Source organism: Engraulis encrasicolus, chromosome 16 (genome assembly GCF_034702125.1).
Source record: "Engraulis encrasicolus isolate BLACKSEA-1 chromosome 16, IST_EnEncr_1.0, whole genome shotgun sequence".
NCBI classification, from domain to species: Eukaryota; Metazoa; Chordata; class Actinopteri; order Clupeiformes; family Engraulidae; genus Engraulis; species Engraulis encrasicolus.
This window is the reverse complement of record NC_085872.1, coordinates 26,404,502-26,423,259: the sequence shown is the minus strand read 5'-3', so window position 1 is coordinate 26,423,259 and position 18,758 is coordinate 26,404,502. Positions and strand designations below refer to the sequence as shown.

At 43.2% G+C, this 18,758-nt stretch overlaps 3 protein-coding genes across 5 annotated transcripts in view; 1 reads left to right on the top strand and 2 right to left on the bottom strand.

Moving 5' to 3' along the window:
* Positions 1-1,135, bottom strand: part of myom1a (myomesin 1a (skelemin)) — a 33,229-nt gene extending 32,094 nt beyond the window's left edge. For both annotated transcript variants that reach the window (XM_063219161.1, XM_063219162.1), the window contains exon 1: positions 967-1,135. The gene's annotated coding sequence lies outside the window, so the exon portion shown is untranslated. The remainder of the gene's footprint in view (positions 1-966) is intronic.
* A 2,387-nt stretch (positions 1,136-3,522) lies between these two features.
* Positions 3,523-10,308, top strand: pccb (propionyl-CoA carboxylase subunit beta). The gene is made up of 15 exons (XM_063219160.1): positions 3,523-3,794; positions 3,927-4,046; positions 4,499-4,567; positions 4,783-4,839; positions 5,511-5,624; positions 6,051-6,161; positions 7,063-7,171; positions 7,685-7,805; positions 7,903-7,984; positions 8,076-8,199; positions 8,320-8,427; positions 8,718-8,818; positions 8,917-9,015; positions 9,457-9,556; positions 9,953-10,308. The coding sequence occupies exons 1-15, from the start codon at positions 3,558-3,560 to the stop codon at positions 10,072-10,074; spliced, it is 1,674 nt and encodes a 557-aa protein (XP_063075230.1). The 5' UTR covers positions 3,523-3,557; the 3' UTR covers positions 10,075-10,308.
* Positions 10,309-11,678: 1,370 nt separating this feature from the next.
* stag1a (STAG1 cohesin complex component a) overlaps positions 11,679-18,758 on the bottom strand; it is a 66,921-nt gene continuing 59,841 nt past the window's right edge. For both annotated transcript variants that reach the window (XM_063219158.1, XM_063219159.1), the window contains exons 24-34: positions 18,586-18,758; positions 17,700-17,839; positions 17,285-17,386; positions 16,831-16,979; positions 16,099-16,227; positions 15,513-15,724; positions 14,894-15,065; positions 13,835-13,948; positions 13,074-13,188; positions 12,721-12,801; positions 11,679-12,526 (exon numbers count right to left, since the gene is read on the bottom strand). The exon at positions 18,586-18,758 is cut by the window's right edge and continues 2 nt beyond it. In XM_063219158.1, the coding sequence (XP_063075228.1) occupies positions 12,503-12,526; positions 12,721-12,801; positions 13,074-13,188; positions 13,835-13,948; positions 14,894-15,065; positions 15,513-15,724; positions 16,099-16,227; positions 16,831-16,979; positions 17,285-17,386; positions 17,700-17,839; positions 18,586-18,758 (1,411 nt within the window). In that variant the 3' untranslated portion in view covers positions 11,679-12,502. The remainder of the gene's footprint in view (positions 12,527-12,720; positions 12,802-13,073; positions 13,189-13,834; positions 13,949-14,893; positions 15,066-15,512; positions 15,725-16,098; positions 16,228-16,830; positions 16,980-17,284; positions 17,387-17,699; positions 17,840-18,585) is intronic.

Here is an 18,758-nt window from a genome sequence, read left to right as displayed (position 1 = left end):
TGCTAAATCACACACTAGTGTCAGCCTCCCTTTGACATCTGGGGCCTATACTACAAAGCTGGATCAGGAGTAAACCAGGTTAAGAGGTAAATCACCTAATAGAAGAGCCTGGAGTCCTCATTTTCTTAAGAAGCTGGAGGACTCCGGGCTCATCTATTAGGTGATTTACCTATTAACTTAACCAGGTTTACTCCTGAACCAGCTTTGTAGTATAGGCCCCTGGTGATACACAATTGTTCAAACACAATTCACACTCATAACTTGGCGAAAGAAAAGGTTTTGGGGATCAGATACAGTTTCTGAAATCAGTGCCTCTCCATAGCAGTGATCACAGGGATATATGGCAGTCAAAACAATCAGTTATGAGGCCCACAAGCCTTGAATATCTTGACACTATTGCTATTCACCCTATTGTAGGACTCTTTCAACAACACCGCAACAACTCTTCACGTGATCAGATAGTGTTGATAGTGCACGATATATGCCACAGACATAAAATCACCATTTGTAGAACCATGTCGAATACATGCTGTCTCCATAGGCTACGGTTGATGAGCATTTGCATCTGGTGTTTATTTGCCCTCATAAGGAACAGAGTGGAGTGGATAAATTCAAGTAGGGCAAAGATAATTTAGGCATGAATTATCTGCAAAAAGTTAGACCACACATGTGTCAGAATGCAAACATTAAAACGTGTGAAGTTTAACTCAGCACCTCATTTCAGTGTGTATCCATGCGTTGTAAAGCAGATGTAACAGCTGCTATTCAGCCATAAACATAGGGTGTCAGTGGCAGGAAATGTCAGTGCTGATCATGTCCTTTGTCATGCGCTGTGTTTTCATTAATATATGGACAACTGCGATAGGCTACAATGAAATATACTACTAATTGAATTATAGCAAGCACATGCCAGCACATAATCATACAGTAGCGAATGTCACTATCAGAACCATGGCCCTCACTTACCCAAACAAAATGCTGATAGCAGAAAGTTACTGAAAAGCGGCGCAACACCAAAAGTAGCCAAGCTAGTTGAGATCCAGGCAAAGCCGCGGCGCTGGGAAGCCAACAGGACGGGGGATCTCAGAACAAAAATAATGCTGCCACTCGGCAGAATGTATCCTACCCCACAGGCACGACCTTGTATGGCCAGTGGGGCTGTTAAATATAGCTCCTTGGGGTAGAACGGCCGTCTCAACGGCTGTGCAGCCTACGGTTGTAGAGGGCCTCGGTGTTTTACGCATGCTGTGCGCCTGACGCAAAATGACGGAGAATTAGAATATGGACACAGATTTTCATGAAATATGGGAACTAACCCACACACACACAGAGAGATAAGAAATAAATAAATACACAATTATTATTATTATTATTATTGTAATTATTATTATTAGTAGTAGTGGTAGTAGTAGTAGTAGTAGTAGTAGTAGTAGTAGTAGCATTAATAATAATAATAATAATAATAATTACAATAATAATAATTATTATTATTATAATAACAATAATAAAGTAAGCCTTCTCTCAAGACTGCCTGCACTTTATATGCTCCAGCCTTTTTCACTTCCTGCTCTTGTTTTGGTGATGATGGTCATAATGGATTGTGCACAAAATAAAGAAAAGATAACACAATGAATGCTTATTTTGTTGTGTGAATCATATGTGAGGTTAGGTTAATAAAAGATGTAGGCTCTCACTCCCTCCATCTCCACAGGAAGTGGTCATGTAGCCTACCTGACGCACGGTAGGCCTGGAGGTCAATAGGTCATTCTTCTGCACCAGTGGTGGCTGATCACTTCTCACTGAACTCTCACTCAAAATTCATACACTTCCATAATTCATACGTTCGTAATCATTCTTAATCAATTATTAACTCCCCCCTCCCTGAGGCAATCCTGTCTGTACCAATCCTCAATGGGGCAAAATGAGACAAGAGGAGTGTAGCGCATGCTGCATCTTTTTTTAACATTTTTTTTACATGCCGCATGCTACACGTAGGCTACAGTGGCAAGATATTCATACACTATTCTATCTGGTATGACTCTCATTCAATGATTCCCTCAGTAACCCCTCAATCTATTCAACACCATATTATCCTTCAAACGTAGAATATCCTTGAAGTAGTGGTGGCTTTTATAAAGGAAGAACAGGCTGTGTTCATGCTGTGAAAATACCCTATGATATCCTCACGAACAAGTCATGGGCAATCATGCTTTTCAATGTAGACCTGATTGCATGTCCAGTCAGAGCCGTTTATGTTGCAATAGTGTCCTCTGCTGATGAAAGAGCCATACTACAACCGTGTCAATGGAAAAGCCAATAATTTGCATTGGGTATATTTTGAAGGTATTTGATATGACATGACATGACCCAATTTGGCATATAATAGGCCTATCTGGCATCTGATAATATAATTACTCTAATTGTTAATGATTACAGATGATTACTTTACCGAATACTGTATGACATGATTACATTGTTTTACTTTGTATTTTAGGTCCTACAGGCCTATTACTGTAACACGTGATGCCCTATAGATAGATAGATAGATAGATAGATAGATAGATAGATAGATAGATAGATAGATAGATAGATAGATAGATAGATAGATAGGCCTACACTTAGGCCTAGCTGATGCTTTTATCCAAATCACTCACAGTTAGATAGATACAGGGTATTGGTTCTAGCCCTTGGAGCAAAGTGGGGTTAGGTCAGTGCTCCTCAAAGTGTGGTCCGGGGACCACTGGTGGTCCGCGACAGAGCTCAGGTGGTCCACGAGGGGATTTCGGCTTTGCCAAGACAAGATAGCATTAGGTTTGAAATTATGTTACAAATATAGACGAAACATAGCCGAAGTCTTATTTTCACCTCAATAAGAATGGCTTGTATTGTGAATAAAAAGTAAGTGCTCTTCATTGAAATTAGCAGAGTCAAATTAGCACCCATCAACTGTCAAAGTTGACAGGTGGTCCCTGAACATTTTTGGGGGGACAAAGTGGTCCTCGGCGTGAAAAAGTTTGAGAATCACTGGGTTAGGTGGTCAGTCATGGATGAAGGTGCTGGTGGGATTTGAACCTACAACCCTCTGATCTAAAGGCCAGCGCTCTAACCATTGAGCCATGGCTGACCGATAGATAGATAGATAGATAGATAGATAGATAGATAGATAGATAGATAGATAGATAGATAGATAGATAGATAGATAGATAGATAGATAGATAGATAGATAGATAGATATAGATAAATAGATAGCCCATTAAAAAATGGCCATACAAATACATTTAAAACAGATAGATAGCGTTACAGCCTAGGGCAGTGGAGGGGGCGTTTTTGAAACGGACCAGTCAGGACAGTACAACATTGGTGGCTGTGAATTGTAGTTTTTCTTGAAAAGTGGCATGTTTGCGCCTTGGCGAGAACGTGCTTGTTGCTTACACCCCGCCTCCATCACATTATTATTGGGTAAAAGCAGTTGACGCACAATCACGATTGGGCCACACTGTCAGAAAATCCATTTGCTCCACCCCCGGACAGCAAGGTTGTTCAGGAGCAAGACTGCAATGGCGGCGCTCACAACTGTACGGTGTTCCCGTGGGTTGCTGAATTGTCTGAAAGTTTCATTTCAGACCTCGACACTCGCAAAGCATAGGGCACCGGCAGTCGCCAGATCAAATTTCTTGCTGCAGTCAAGATGTTACTCCCTCGGTCATCTCACGGTCCAAGAGCGCATCGAAAAGAAACGAAGTGCAGCCCTAGTTGGAGGAGGTCAGCAGAGAATTGATGCACAACACAAAAGGGCAAGTTAAACTTTTGTCATGTACTCGGTGTATACTTAAAACATTTCATTATTAACGAACTCTTAAATATAGCCCGAATAGTTAAAGTCAATTGTTTGCATTATAGAGTGCTGTGCTTTCCTTTCCAAACAGGGTAAACTGACAGCAAGGGAGAGAATTGAGCTTCTGCTAGATCATGACTCTTTCGTTGAATATGACATGTTCGTGGAGCACAGATGTTCTGATTTCGGGATGCAGGCAGATCACAACAAGGTTTGACTTCTGAAATGTATTGCTACCTGTTTGCTCCTCCCATGTTCAAGAACATGTTCCCCGTTTCATAACTTCAGAGCAGCCAATCAGATATCATCACCAAAACAAACTTGTGTTGATGTGCAATAAGCTTTAGAAATACCACATTTCTGAAGGTTTGCTTTTATAGTAGGCTAACACATTTTGTTGAACACATGGACAATGACAACACAATGACATGCAAAACAGACAGACATGGTTTAATCACAGTGTGATGTATTTTTGCTCATATACATACATATACATATACACCCCACCACCACTGCAGAGGGGCTACTCTGTAGTATCTGTGATCTGGGCTATTAAGACAAGACTGATAAAGGCACTCTATGCAAGTTTGTTCATCTGTCCGTTCTGGAAAGAAGACATCTAGCAGTCTTTTGATGTTTTAACTCTTAATCTATTCTCTGCAGTTCCCAGGTGACAGCGTCGTCACCGGGCAGGGCAGGATCAATGGCAGGCTGGTGTATGTGTTCAGTCAGGTATGGCAAATTTAACCTGCACAGGGGTGCATTTCTGGAAAGCGTAGTTGTTAGCAGTTAGCAACTTCGGTAGTTGTCGATGGGAAATTGCATTGCAACCAACAAAGTAGCTTACATAGTTAGCAACTACTCTTTCCAGAAATGCAGGTTTCTTTACATATGTCACTATGACAAGTTATATTTGTTTCTCATTGTGATTGCTTGTTCGCTGGCAGGACTTCACTGTTTTTGGAGGAAGTCTCTCAGGAGCTCATGCTCAGAAAATCTGCAAGGTAAGACAACACAAAAACCATCCATAACAAATTCCACGTGAGTGAAGTGAACGTCCAACTGGGAAACTCTACAATTGTCATTGTGACACAGCACTCCACAGCACACAAGTGAACGCTGCAAACTGCACACAACAAAATTGCATTAATGCCTCACCCATGCAAAGGGGCAGCCCCCAATGGCGCCCGAAAGGGAGCAGTGAGGCGGGACGGCACTGTGCTCAGGGTACCTCAGTCGTGGAGCAGGATGGGGAGAGAACTGGTTAGTTACTACCCCCACCAACCTGGCGGGTCGGAACTCAAACCAGAAAACCTTTGGGCTACAAGTCTGACGCCCTAACCGCTTACCCATGGCTGCCCATGCACGTCAGGTGCATGCATGCATGCAGATGCAAAAGATACACACTAGACTAGAGTCAAGTCAGACTTTAAGGTACACTGGCATTGCAGATCCTCAGTTGTAAACTACCCACCAGGTGTAATCTAGTGAGATTATAACTTCTGGTCCAGCCTCACTGGACATGGATTAGATTGCGTTGTTGATGTTCATTTATCACTGTGACATCAAGGGGCCTTCAGCTCTCATTATTGTTGGGATATTTCAACCCTTTGTGCTTAGGCCTTTATTTAGGTCATTTTAGATAAGGAAGCATAACTTTGTTTCTGCGTGATAGATCATGGACCAGGCGATGATGGTGGGTGCCCCCGTGATCGGCCTGAATGACTCCGGCGGAGCCCGTATTCAGGAGGGGGTGGAGTCTCTGGCTGGATATGCAGACATCTTCCTGGTAAGGCCACTGGACACGGGCGTGTGTGTGTGTGTGTGTGTGTGTGTGTGTGTGTGTGTTATTTGTCATGCTACTCCGCATGTTAAGTTAATGCCTATAAAATGGTGTGTAATGAATACTAAAAAACTTGCTGGAGAGAATAAAAATAATTCAATATAAAAATATTGTCTCCTCTCTAAAATGACTTTGATGCATGTTTTCAGTAGTAAGACCTAATCTCAGTTATTCTAATCAAATCATCAGTCATTTCCTTTGTCTTCACGTTATTGCCCAGGTTTTGCAAATCTTTGCTGGCAAGAGAAAGTGGACGACATGACCTCCCAGGAATTTTAGAGAAATGCATTCTCGTCACATCAGACATCAGTGCCAAGAACAAATAATGACCAGCCTCTCCTACCTTCTTTTTGTGTCTGTGTCTTTCTATAGAGGAATGTCATGGCTTCAGGTGTGGTCCCTCAGATCTCCCTCATCATGGGTCCTTGTGCAGGGGGGGCCGTCTACTCGCCGGCACTGACCGACTTCACGTTCATGGTGAAGGTGAGTTATCAAGTTCAGTATAGAAAAAACACGCACATCCGTCTCAAAAAATATTCTGGGTGCAGGACCAGCAAAGTCACCTGAAAATAGAAAATAAAGTCCGCACACCAGACTCCCGTTTTGAAGGGCATGCTGCCCGAAACGTCACATTAAATGCAAAGAAGGTGAGTTATCAGCCAACTAAGAAACTGGCAGCAACTGAGTGGTACTCATTGTCATCAAAGTGTAATATGCTGCACGGATTAAAACTTTCTTTTTGAGTGGAGGATTAAAATCACTGGTAACACTTTATAATAATGTTCCTTAGTAAAGACTCAGTAAATAATTAACTAATGATGAATAAAACATTAACAAATGTTTTTATTATTAACTAAGCTTTATTAATGCTTTATAAAATATCTACAAATGATATATTCAAGATTTTACACACCTTATAACAGACTATTTTATTCATTTACAAGCAACTTGTAAATGTTTGATAAATATGAAATATTAACATAACATTTCCTAGTCATTTACAAGCATTTGTTTACATTTCCTAATCATTTACAAACGTTTGTTAATGTTTTGTTCATCAATAGTTAATTATTTATTAAGTCTTTATAATGCCTTTTTGCATCCATTATTCTAAAGTGTTACCAAATCACTTTGGGAGCCATGCTATTTAAAATTGTTGTATTGCTGGGGTTGTTGTGGTGCAGCGTGCTAAGCCCCCCACATTTGGGCTTACAGTACCCCACAGGGACCCTGGTTCAAGTCTGGCTGGGGTCATTTCCCAGCGCTATCCCATCTCTCTCTCACAATTGTTTCCTGTCTCCTCTCATACTGTCCTGTTGTAATGAAGGCCAAGAAGCCCCCCAAAAAAACTTCAAATTGTTGTATTGTCTTCGTTCCCACCTAGGACACGTCGTATTTGTTCATCACGGGTCCGGATGTAGTCAAGTCGGTGACCAACGAGGATGTGACTCAGGAGGAGCTTGGAGGTGCCAAGACTCACACGGCGGTGTCTGGTGGGTGTCTTTGGCCGCCGTCCCATAGTCCATTGATGTGCTCAGCTGCTAATTTCCCCCTGAAGAGAATAGGCACACATTTAACCATGCCATATTTACAGTAGGATTCAGAAAGTTTCTCATGTAGGGCTTTCAGGCCGACCAGAACGGTGCCGTAGCCGGAGCCGGTGCCCGCACAAAGTGCTTATCTGCCAACCGCCCGTGTTCATACCGGGCTCTGAACTTTTCCTGCACGTGACTGTGTTACCCGGATGAACCTGCTGACGGCCACGCTGTCGTCATGGTTGGCAGAGAAAAACCTAGTATTTTGCGGTTCACATTGCGACAGGCAGTTCGCGATTAGGTGCGGGAACGGGCACCGGCACGGTTCTCAGTCGGACTGAATGCGCCAATAGTGTAAAATTGAAGATTTTCAATGACATTGGTTGTTTGGTTGTCACTGAGGCTATCGCTGTACTCATGTTACCAACTGTTGTTCTTTACAATGCTGACACACATTCATGTGTTTTTCAGGCGTCGCTCACAAGGCCTTTGAGAATGATATTGATGCACTGCTGAATCTCAGAGAGTTCTTCAACTTCCTCCCCCTCAGCAATAAAGACGCATCTCCTGTCATGGAATGTCACGACCCTAGGTATGATTGATTTGGTGTGTCCATTCGAAACAAATCATCTTAACTAAATGGTGAACTAAAGTGTTCTCTCTTTCTTTCTCTCTCTCTCTCTCTCTAGTGATCGCCTTGTTCCTGGCCTTGATACAGTTGTTCCCTTTGAGAGCACTAAAGCCTATGACATGCTTGACATCGTTCAATCGGTTTGTGTCCTTTCACCCATAAAAACTGTACCGATATTCTTCCCTCATGAAAAGTTGCTGTTGACAGCTGTTTCTGTTTTTTCCCCCCTAGATTGTGGATGAAAGGGAATTTTTTGAAATCATGCCCAACTATGCGAAAAACATTGTTGTTGGATTTGCCAGGATGAATGGGCGTACCGTGGGTATTGTTGGCAACCAGCCTAAAGTGGCTTCAGGTTAGTCAGTTAGGATGAATAATATCTCCTTTTGTAATTGTCAGTTTGCAAATTGCCCTTGCATTCAATATTTTGAGTGCTCATTTTTGTCTGACCTTTGTGTTTCCTCCAAACTCTCAGGTTGCCTGGATATCAACTCCTCAGTGAAGGGGGCTCGCTTTGTCCGCTTTTGTGATGCCTTCAACATTCCAATCATCACCTTTGTGGATGTGCCTGGATTTTTGCCAGGTACATGGATGGAAATTCAAGATGTCTTAATTGAGATATTTGTATGTTGGTTGGCATAGTGGCTACGTTTACATGAGACATTCAGAATTAACTCACTTTTAAACTGAATAAAGCTTAATTCTGCTTTGAAAACATCATGTAAACACTTCACAATTCAGGATTAAATGAAAGATCAAAGTAAACTCGATGGGACTATTAAATTCTGAATTATTAATTCGGAAATAAAAACATCATGTGTTAATTTATTTCTTCTGGAAGGTAACATGAATAATGCATTTTGTGATTGGCAGGTACGTCACAAGAGTATGGCGGCATCATCAGGCACGGTGCCAAACTACTGTATGCATTTGCAGAGGCAACAGTCCCCAAAATCACCGTTATCACCCGCAAGGTTTGTTGACTGGGGCAAAAGCAAACAATAACAAAAGCGTTTGCGAATGTCACCGTTGAGGCATGTAGTCTAGACTGTGCTTTGTGTGTTGACGGCAGGCCTACGGAGGGGCGTATGACGTCATGAGCTCCAAGCATCTCCGTGGGGATGTGAACTACGCCTGGCCATCTGCCGAAGTGGCTGTCATGGGTGCCAAGGTAACGGCAGCTGCCGCTGCTCCAGATAAGCGGATGTGCACTGCAGCACTAGGCTAGCATATTTTAGAATAATTGGCAACTTGCTGAGAAAGAAAAACTCAGCAACTTTATAGTCTTCACTGTAATAAACTTGTGCTGTATCTGTAGTACAATGGCAGGTACATCATGCTATTCAAACGATTTTTAGAGCTGGCTTGTTTACATTCAGATGATCAGAGTTCCCATCATTGGGAACATGGTGGTACCAGACAGTGCGCTGCTATTGTCAGAAAGCCCCCTAAAGGATACCCTTAGGGGAGTCAAGCTTGTACACCTTCTGTTGTAGTCATCAAGTGTCTAACACTGAAATACACAGTACAATCTAAGAGTGACTGACTGCCAACGACCCGCTGAAAGATTAAATTATTTCCCTGTGAATTGACTGTTGAGTGTCTCTTGTAGGGTGCCGTCCAGATCATTTTCAGAGGCAAGTCAAACCAGGCTGAGGCTGAAGCGGAGTATGTGGAGAAATTTGCCAACCCTTTCCCGGCAGCAGTCAGAGGTACGGTTTTATTCACATAGTCAATTACGTTTTCTGTCTCTGTGGTAGCAAAGGTATGTTTTCAAGTCAGGGACACCATCACTTTCTTAATGTAAAGAAATTGATCAATCAATCAATCGAAAATATTTACACAGCACATTATCATACATAAACTTCATTCAATGTACTTAAGAATAGAGAAAAGAGAAGAAGGAAAAAAACGATATTCTGTTGTAGATAGTGTGTAATTAACTAACCATCAGTTGAGAATGATGGTAGCCCTTCTATCGCAGACTTAATTTCCTGCTTGATCAGAATTAGTGCCTTTGTCCAGCACCCAGTCTATTTTTTTTAAAATGGACATGAATGTTCTACAGGTTTTCTCTGATATACATTGGCCTGTTGTGTTCTCCTCAGGCTTTGTCGATGACATCATTCAGCCCTCGACCACCAGGAAACGGATCTGCAGAGACCTGGAGGTGCTGGCCAGCAAGAAGCAGAGCAATCCCTGGAAAAAACATGCCAACATTCCCTTGTAAAGCTGTCTGTGATGTGCTGTTTGTGTGTGCCGTCTTGTTTTGATCTTTTTTGACAGAAAAGTAGGGTCGATGATATTTTGAGTAGTTATCCATTGACGACTTGACGCTTTGCCTTTCCTTCAACAAACCTTTTTGTACACTACGTTCAAACTACAAACTCTGATTGGTGCACAGTATTGTAGTATGAGCCTTTGGGTTTGTTTGAGAATAAACACAACCAAGAAGGAAAACAAATCTTGATTATATGTTTTTATTAAAAAATTGACTTTCCATTAGTCCACAGAAAGAAAAAAAATCAGAACATTTTCCATTAAAAGGGAAAGTGATACATCAGTTCTAAGTTGTACAAAAAGAAACAACACTTTTTGTATTGAAAATGTACAATTTACAGGGTTACTAGCAAAACAACTAGCAATCGGGGACCACAAGGGATAGAAAAAAGGAGGTGAAGGTTAACACCTGGGGAGGTATGATATGACACTGACAGTAATGTTCTTTAACACAGGACCATAAAGCACTTTAGACAATGTGGCAACTGATGAGCATCAACCATGCTTTTAATTATTGTAGCCTTTCATTTTTTTAGTTCCTCTTGGTAAGTCTCAGACATACACACGCACTCGCACACACACAGGGTGCGTTCCAATATGCAACCTTGCTTCCTCCACTTGTGCTTGTGGCCTTGCCCCACCTGTTTCCCAGCTGTCAGCCTAGCTACAACAGCTTTTGGGGGACTGTTTTTCATTCACCATCCCAATTGCAAATGAGAAAAATACTTTACAATTGAGCTTTTGCAAGATATTGAAATATAATGCTGTTGTCGGTGATGTCATCATGACATATTACTTCCTGGTACGAGGCCACAAGCACAAGTGGAGGAAGCAAGGTCGCATATTGGAATGCACCCACATACACACTTGCTTGCACGCACACACATTCCCCTCCCCAACCCTTCCTTTGTCACCACCCAGCCGCAGTCCTGGTTTTGATGATATGGGTTTGAGAAGTGAATGTTGTCCACAATTTGGCAACAATGTACATCCAAAACATACCTGTACAAACATCTGACAAAAACTCACTAAAATTCAAAAATTCATACTAAAAGCTACCAATTGAAAATATTATCTTTAGGCATCATGTTTTCTTTTCTTTTTTTTTCTTCCAATAAGGTTTTAAAAAACAAAATACATGATCATGGGGTGGTATTTGGATGCACTCAAGCTAGTTTTTTGTGTAACTGAAGGCCTGAGTGTTCCATATGAGTTCATCCTTCGCTGCCTTCCTCTGATATGCTATGCCATCACGTCATTTACTGATGCTGCCCACGACGGTGTTTTTCCCAAGTGTCGTTGGCTCGTTGCTACCTATTTTAGCAACTTTGTTTGTTAGCGATGCAATTTCCCATGGGCAATCAGCTTCAGTAAGTTACTGGCGGCTAGCAACTGTCCCCTCAAGAAACGCAACCCAGGAGTCCGTTTCTCGATTCTTGCCTTTGCTAACCGTCTTAAGTCGGTCTTGAGTTGGTCGTAAGTTGCTCTTGAGTTGGTCTTAAGTTGTTCTTAAGTTGTTCTTAAGTTGGTCTTGCGTCTAAAGACCAACTTAAGACCAACTTAAGAACAACTTAAGAACAACTTAAGACCAACTCAAGACCTTGGTTACAACGTTGGTCTTAAGAACGAACAAAATGGCTAAAGTCGTTAGCAAAGGCACTGTCGAGAAACGACCCCCAGAGCAGTGTGAGCCCAAGCAAAAGCCAGCCTCATCTAATACCTATAGTCTGTTGTGGACCCAACACAGCTGTGCGGCATACAGTCAAAAGAAAATGGGAGCATGGCCCGCAAAGTCTTGGCCATTAGATTCAGTTCCATGAGGGACCCATTTGACCTGATTGTAAAACCACACCACAGTTAGCTGTACAGTGTGCCTACACAGTGAGGAGCTAAAACATAAATATGTACATCTTTTTTGTTGCGGGACCATACATTCCTACAAGATAAAAGCGTACCACAATGTAAATTCAGTCCAGTGTGAATCGCCCTTAGCTTAGTGTGTGATGGTGCGGACAGGTAGGATCTCAAAGTGACTCACAGTCTAGTCCACCCCCCAGCCCACCCCACCCCAGTCCAATACCAGCCCCACCCCCCACTTCGCCCTTTCTTCTGTGATTTGATCAGTCACATATTCTTGAAGCAATAACACTTCTCCGGTATAGTGTTCATATATGAGAGGAGGCACCGTCATTCTGAAACAAACATCTTGGCACCACAGATACAGTCTCTCCCCAAACCCCCGTTCACCCCATCACCCGTCCTGCTCAGGCACTGCCGGTTGAACGGGCGCCATCTGGGCTCTGACAAGTGCAAAGTCCCCAGGGGGTTCCAAAGGGGTTTCATTCCTCTCCCATCTTCTCCTTCACTGCGGTGGCACTTCAGAACATGGGCATCGTGAAACCCTGCGGGGAGACGATGATTGGGGCTCATAAGTATTTGATGCACATAGTAAGTCAGGCCAAAACTCGAAAATGTAGCTTTTGAACGGTACGATTGATGGGGGGAATATGGGCACTCTGGGCGGAACGGTTATTTCCGTTGGGTGTCAAATACAGGTCATTTGTGGCAGAAAGACGTTAGAAGTCAGTGTACTTACTGCTTCATCCTCAATCATAGCTGCTGAGTCGAAGAAGTCTGGTCTCAACTCTGCTCGCTCCCGTCTGTTCCTTGACGGAGGCTGGAGCAAAAAAAAAAAAAAGAAGAAAAAATGAAAAAAGAATGAGAAAAAAAAACTGAAAACAAAATTATTTCAACTGTGAACCCTCTGCCACTTTTCTTACAGCAACACAACTACTGCTGAAAAAATTGTAACACCACTCCCGTTAGTGACGGGAGAATTTGTTAATATAATTCGTGAAGCGCAGCTTAGACTCTTGAGAAGGCGGAAACTGTATTCCTGATGCAAATGGATATGTGACCGAGCGGGGCACTTGGAGCCGTAATACCTACCAAGTCAATGACCATCGTGTCCTCGAACTCCTCGTTCATGTCCTCCAGCTGCCCACGAGACGACATCATCACGTCTTCGAAGATGGGCTCTGCGTCATCCTCCATAAGGCCGCGTCTGTCGGGCAGAATTGCAAATGCAGTCCTCACAAACGAGCACAGCACACTTAAAAAACCTGGCCTCATAAGTGGCCATCAACAACATTAGCAAACACTTGCTGTTCCACAGCATGCCGGTGCATTAGTTTAGAGGGGAAGTAATTTTTGCACCCGCCAAGTGTGTTTACCGGAGATGAACAGTAGCGAATGGTGTGTGTTGTGGCATACTTAACTAGGTATATCAGTCTCATCAGTCATTGGTGGCACTAAATAGTCGTACTGTTCAACAATGACCCTGGTCCATACTTTTCGTTATTATGTATTCGTAAGAGGGCTTTTTGATGATAATTAATACAGATTTACATTATAATGTCAATTCAAGTTCCCTGAACATCATTTCCTGTTCCCATTTTGCAAGCACATCTACAGCAGTAAGGAGGATTTCCAAGTAATTTCTTTATTATTAGATGGCTGTGAGTGTGGACTAGGCTGAGCTCCTAAGTGTTAATGATCCCATCCTCTTTCTTTAGAGAAAAAAATATGTGTATATATCATCATTATATTTGTATATTATATATAAAAATAATCTGGCCATTTGGTTCCTAGTCCATGTGTGATGGAGAGTAAGTGCAGATGGTGACAGCAGGTGAGGGTTGGTGGCTTACACTGTCTGCCGTACGCCTGCGCTGCGGGCCTTCATGTAGTTCATGGACGTGCGGTCCTTCCTGTTCACCTCCTCTAGCTTCTGTTGGCCCAGCCAGGACATCTGCATCTGGGGACTAAGACACACACACACACACACACACACACACACACACACACACACACACACACACACACACACACACACACACACACACACACACACACACACACACACACACACACACACACACACACACACAGACACACACATATTTGGACCCAAAAGACAAGCATTAAAGGTACAAGATATAATAATATTTTATGCTTTGACCCAAATAGTTCATGCTTTGTGCTTGCCAGCTTTGAGCCCAGCTGCCTCCATTTTTTCACTGCCCATCACTTTTTATGTGGCTATTAATGTATCTGATCACCTGAATAAGCCAGGTAAAGCTACAATGTTCACCAAACCAATCTCAGCTGAACCCTTTGATAGTACAGAAAAGACACAGGTGTGGGAAACACTGCGGGTTGTCAGTTCAACCTGAGATTGTTTGGGAGAAAATAACCTGTTGAACTTCGACTCATTAAAAGCAATAATGGCCAATTGTCTGGCTTGTTCACTGCAGTTGGAATGCAATACCAGTAACTCAGACATAGAGCCACCCCTTGCTCCCTGTAGATGTTTCTAAACATAGACCATCTAGCGCTCAAAATGATAGCTTATGAGACAACCAAACAAAAGTAGTTTGAGATTTTGAGATTTCGGAGCCCCTTCCTCTTTCCCACTATAAAACCTGCAGGAGATAATGGGTTGTATACTGGACATATCCTTTCTTAGGTTTATAGTTAAGTGGCAGGTTTGATGCATTATTTTCAAGAACGTCATTCAGTTTTTTGCTTTCTTTTGTTTATATTTTTCCTTTTTGCTGCACTGTGGGTACATCTGTGCAGAGGTTGTCACGATTTTTAGAAAGCTGACTGTTGGAATTCATGCTTGCCAGAACATTAACCCCATTACTGGGATTAATACTCATCAACTGGTAACATGTCTACATAATCTGCTCAGATGCGGCACTTACTTAACGAAATCGGACTCTGAGCCGGGTTCGGAGTCCGGGTCGGGTATGTGCTCCGCCGCCTGTCGGGGGTTCTCCCTCAGGACGGTAGACGTGAGCTGAGGTGTTGGTAGTGCCCCCGGTGTCTGTAGTGTTGTGTCATTGCGCATCATCCACGATCCCTCAACGCTTTCCTCTGAAACAGAACACGAGCAAAAGAAAAGGCCATCATCATCTTGGCACGGCTCAGCAACACAGTCAAGAATTACATCAAGCGTATTCTTTCAGAGAAATCCCAGTGGTTTTTCAACTTAACACCAAGGTAATGACTCATCCACAAAGTAACTTCAGCGAATGCCGTATTTTGTAAGTCACTTTGAACAAAAGAGCCAGTCAAGTCTAATTTAATACGATAAACATAACGTGCAAAATTCACTTCAGACTGACTGCCATTTCAATTTGCTTCCATAATTTGTGACGCGGATTTAAGTGAGGAAAATAAAGCGTTTTTGAAAAACCTTAGTGACAAACACACAAAAACCCAACAGAAAACTGATGTGACAGCGATCTGAGCAGAGAATCTCTCCCGCCTAACAGCTCCCTTCCACCTCATCCATCATCACACCCTCCCATCCAAACCCACCCTCGATGCGCTTCTTGTGCAGCGGCGGGCGTCCCTTCTTGCTGCGTATGGAGCCCGCCTTGCTGCTGCTGGTGCTCCCGCTGTGGACAGACGTGCTGCGGTCGTCGTCCCCGCCCGTCAGCAGGGAGTTCCGGTAGGAGATGAGCGGAAGCCACACGTCCTCGCGCCGCTCCATCATGTGCTCCGTCAGGAATTTCTCCAGGTACGCGTGACTGCAGGCAAGAGACACGTCAGAGAATCAACAACACTTTGGTATCGAGCGAGTGGCGCTCACTCCTCCCTGTGGGCCGAGCGGCATGCTACAATCGCACACTTGAGCTCCCGGTTTTAGACAGATCAGATCAGTTAGAGACAGATCAGATATTCATTCATGCACTAGATTATTGTCTATTTTCAGCGCTCAAGAACAACATGTGCACGTGTGCTTGATTGATCTCCACACACACACACACACACACACACACACACACACACACACACACACACACACACAGACACACACACACACACACACACACACACACACAGACACACACACACTTGCAAACCAGAGAAAAGAAAAGCAACAATAAATAAAATCACATACACCGTTTTCTTGTCTTGTCTTAGCAGCTTGGAGGAGAATTCGCTGAGCACCTCGAGGAAGGCCAGATTGGTCGGGGGATACTCCGGCCCTTTGGGACTCGGGTACTTGAAGGCGAACTCTATTCCGTCCCTGTGAATAAAACCCCAGAGGCACTCATCAGACCAACCATCACTCCGTCCATCTCAACAGTCATACAATACAAGTAGAACAGTGGTGTAGTCTACTTTTTTATAGTGGGTATACTGTATATTTGAGCATTTTTTTGAAGTGGGTATACTGTATATATTTGTGCTATTCAAAACAATGGATCACTACTCCGTATACCCGCGTTCTACGTAGACTACACCACTGAAGTAGAAGACTAGAACCAGCTGAGGCCTGTTAAAGTGATACAGTACTATTTTTAGAAATACGCTTATATTACACCTCCCCTTGAGTTAAATTATTGAATTTTACCAGTATCCTGTACGTCCTGCCGTTCTCTAAGTATGACAGGGCAAATTTCAGCTGGCGGCAAGCTGGTCTCATAGGACTCAATGCTAACTGCTAGCTTGGAGGTAAAATTTCCACTGCCATACTCAAGAGAATGGTTGAAAGTACAGGAGAAAGGAAAAACTCAATCATTAAACTCAAGGGGAGGTGTAATATAAGCTTATTTATGAAAATGGTACAGTATCACTTTAACAAAAAAAATGTAATTAAAGAATACAGTAAAAAGTTGGCTGGTCTTACTTGTGCAGCGTGGCCACAGCCTCGCGAGTCTTGATCTGGTCGAGGCCGAAGGTGAGGGCGAAGCGTCGCGCCAGCTCCTTGATGCCGCTCACGTGGGAAGAGGTGCGGTCCAGGTTGGGGCCCTGGTCCTGCAGGAGCTCATTAAAGAGCTGGGGGAGAGCGAACAGGAAGGAAAACGAGCTCGTTAGCATTCCCTCAAGACGAGGAGAAGGGAGTCATCAGGGGAAGCATGTGCCTTGGTTGACTGGCCCTGACCTCAACCACCAAGCAGGACAAGGAGGAGTCTATTCTAGACGGGCAGTGGATGTATATGATGGGGCGGTGGTGGTACAGTACTGTAGTTCTCGAGTTCACTTCAGGCACTAACTAGTGAACTGGTAGGAACCGTGAGTGAGGATCAAGGTTGAAAGTCGTTGTATTTGCATATGGAGATTTGTTCAACAAGGGCACTGACCTGCTGCAAGCTGAGGATGAGGGTCTTGGCGCACTGGATCTTGTCCGTCTGCCTGGTCTTGCTTAGTGTTTCCTTGATGATGTCACCGTAGTCATTGTAATACTGCAAAATAAATGATATGGATAATGAGGAAATTATCAGACGCTATGCATTCAATTTCTTCCGTTCTTTAAGAAAAATATATTTTTTGGTCTTTTTAGACTTTATTAGTGACAGGACAGTTTGAGAGAGAGAGAGAGAGAGAGAGAGACAGGAAACGTTTGGGAGAGAGAGACAGGGAAGGGTCGACATAAGGACCCAGGCCGGAATCAAACCCACGTCGGCCGCATAGCAGACGAGTGCCCTACCGGTTAAGCCAGGGTAGGGCCGCTATGCATGCTTTCGTATGCTTCCCTCACCATGACCTTGGCCATACCTTCATGTAGTGTTTAAAGATGTCTGCTGCCGCTGGCATGTCCACTATGTCGTAGATGATGAGCTTGCTAAAGGCGGCTAGCAGGTTCCTCCTCTTGTGTAAGGCCTCGATCTTGTTCGCTTCGTCCTCTTCATCTCCCTCTGAACAATACAGTGCCACATATTATCAACTACGATATCTGACAGGTGCATGAAAATAAACCCAGAGCAACGCACTGATTAGCCTGCTTAAGGCATGCACAATAATAAAATGCATTTGTACACACCATTGACAGTAAATACATTTATATCTACTGTCAATGGTACACACACATACAAGATGCTGCACAGGTACTTCAACAGTTGACCTTGATCATTAACCTTGTCAGTGACAATACCAATATGCAGTACACTATTAGCCACTAGTGACAATTACGATGCTAAAATTATGTTAACATGAGAATGTACGTTAGTATTCATAGGTCAAATGAAATATCAGTTACATGAAATGTTGAACCCAATGTGAACAAGTCTATGCTATGACCTTGTGCATGCAGCAACAGATTTAGCTCCCAATTAACTGTGACAGGTATTCACCCACCTGGGAAATATCACACAATTGTGCAAACTGTTCGACAAGTATGTAATATACAGTATTATATAAATTGTTATATGTTGTCTTTTATATGTTTGCTTTATTTTTTTTTAAAAAGCTGTGAATCAACTCAATCACAATTACAACCTCTTTTTTTTTTTGGTCAAACCCCATGAAGAGAGCACTTCCAAAACTGCCTGTATTATTTCCAATGACTTTCCCCGCCATGTTTACACACATAGAAGAAGAACGTACATGTAATAAACGCCAAAACAAACACAAGCACAAGCACAAGCACAAGCGCTAGACTTACCCATGCTCTGGTTCTCGTCGTCCTGGTCGATGAAGACGTGGTCGAGTACAAAGTTGAGCAGTTCGTTCTGCAGGCTGCTGTCGGGGTTGAAGACGAGGGGCAGCAGGGCCTCGCGGCTGCCCGTGGTCAGCTGGTGGCTGAAGATCATCAGCAGGTCACACAGCAGCATGAAC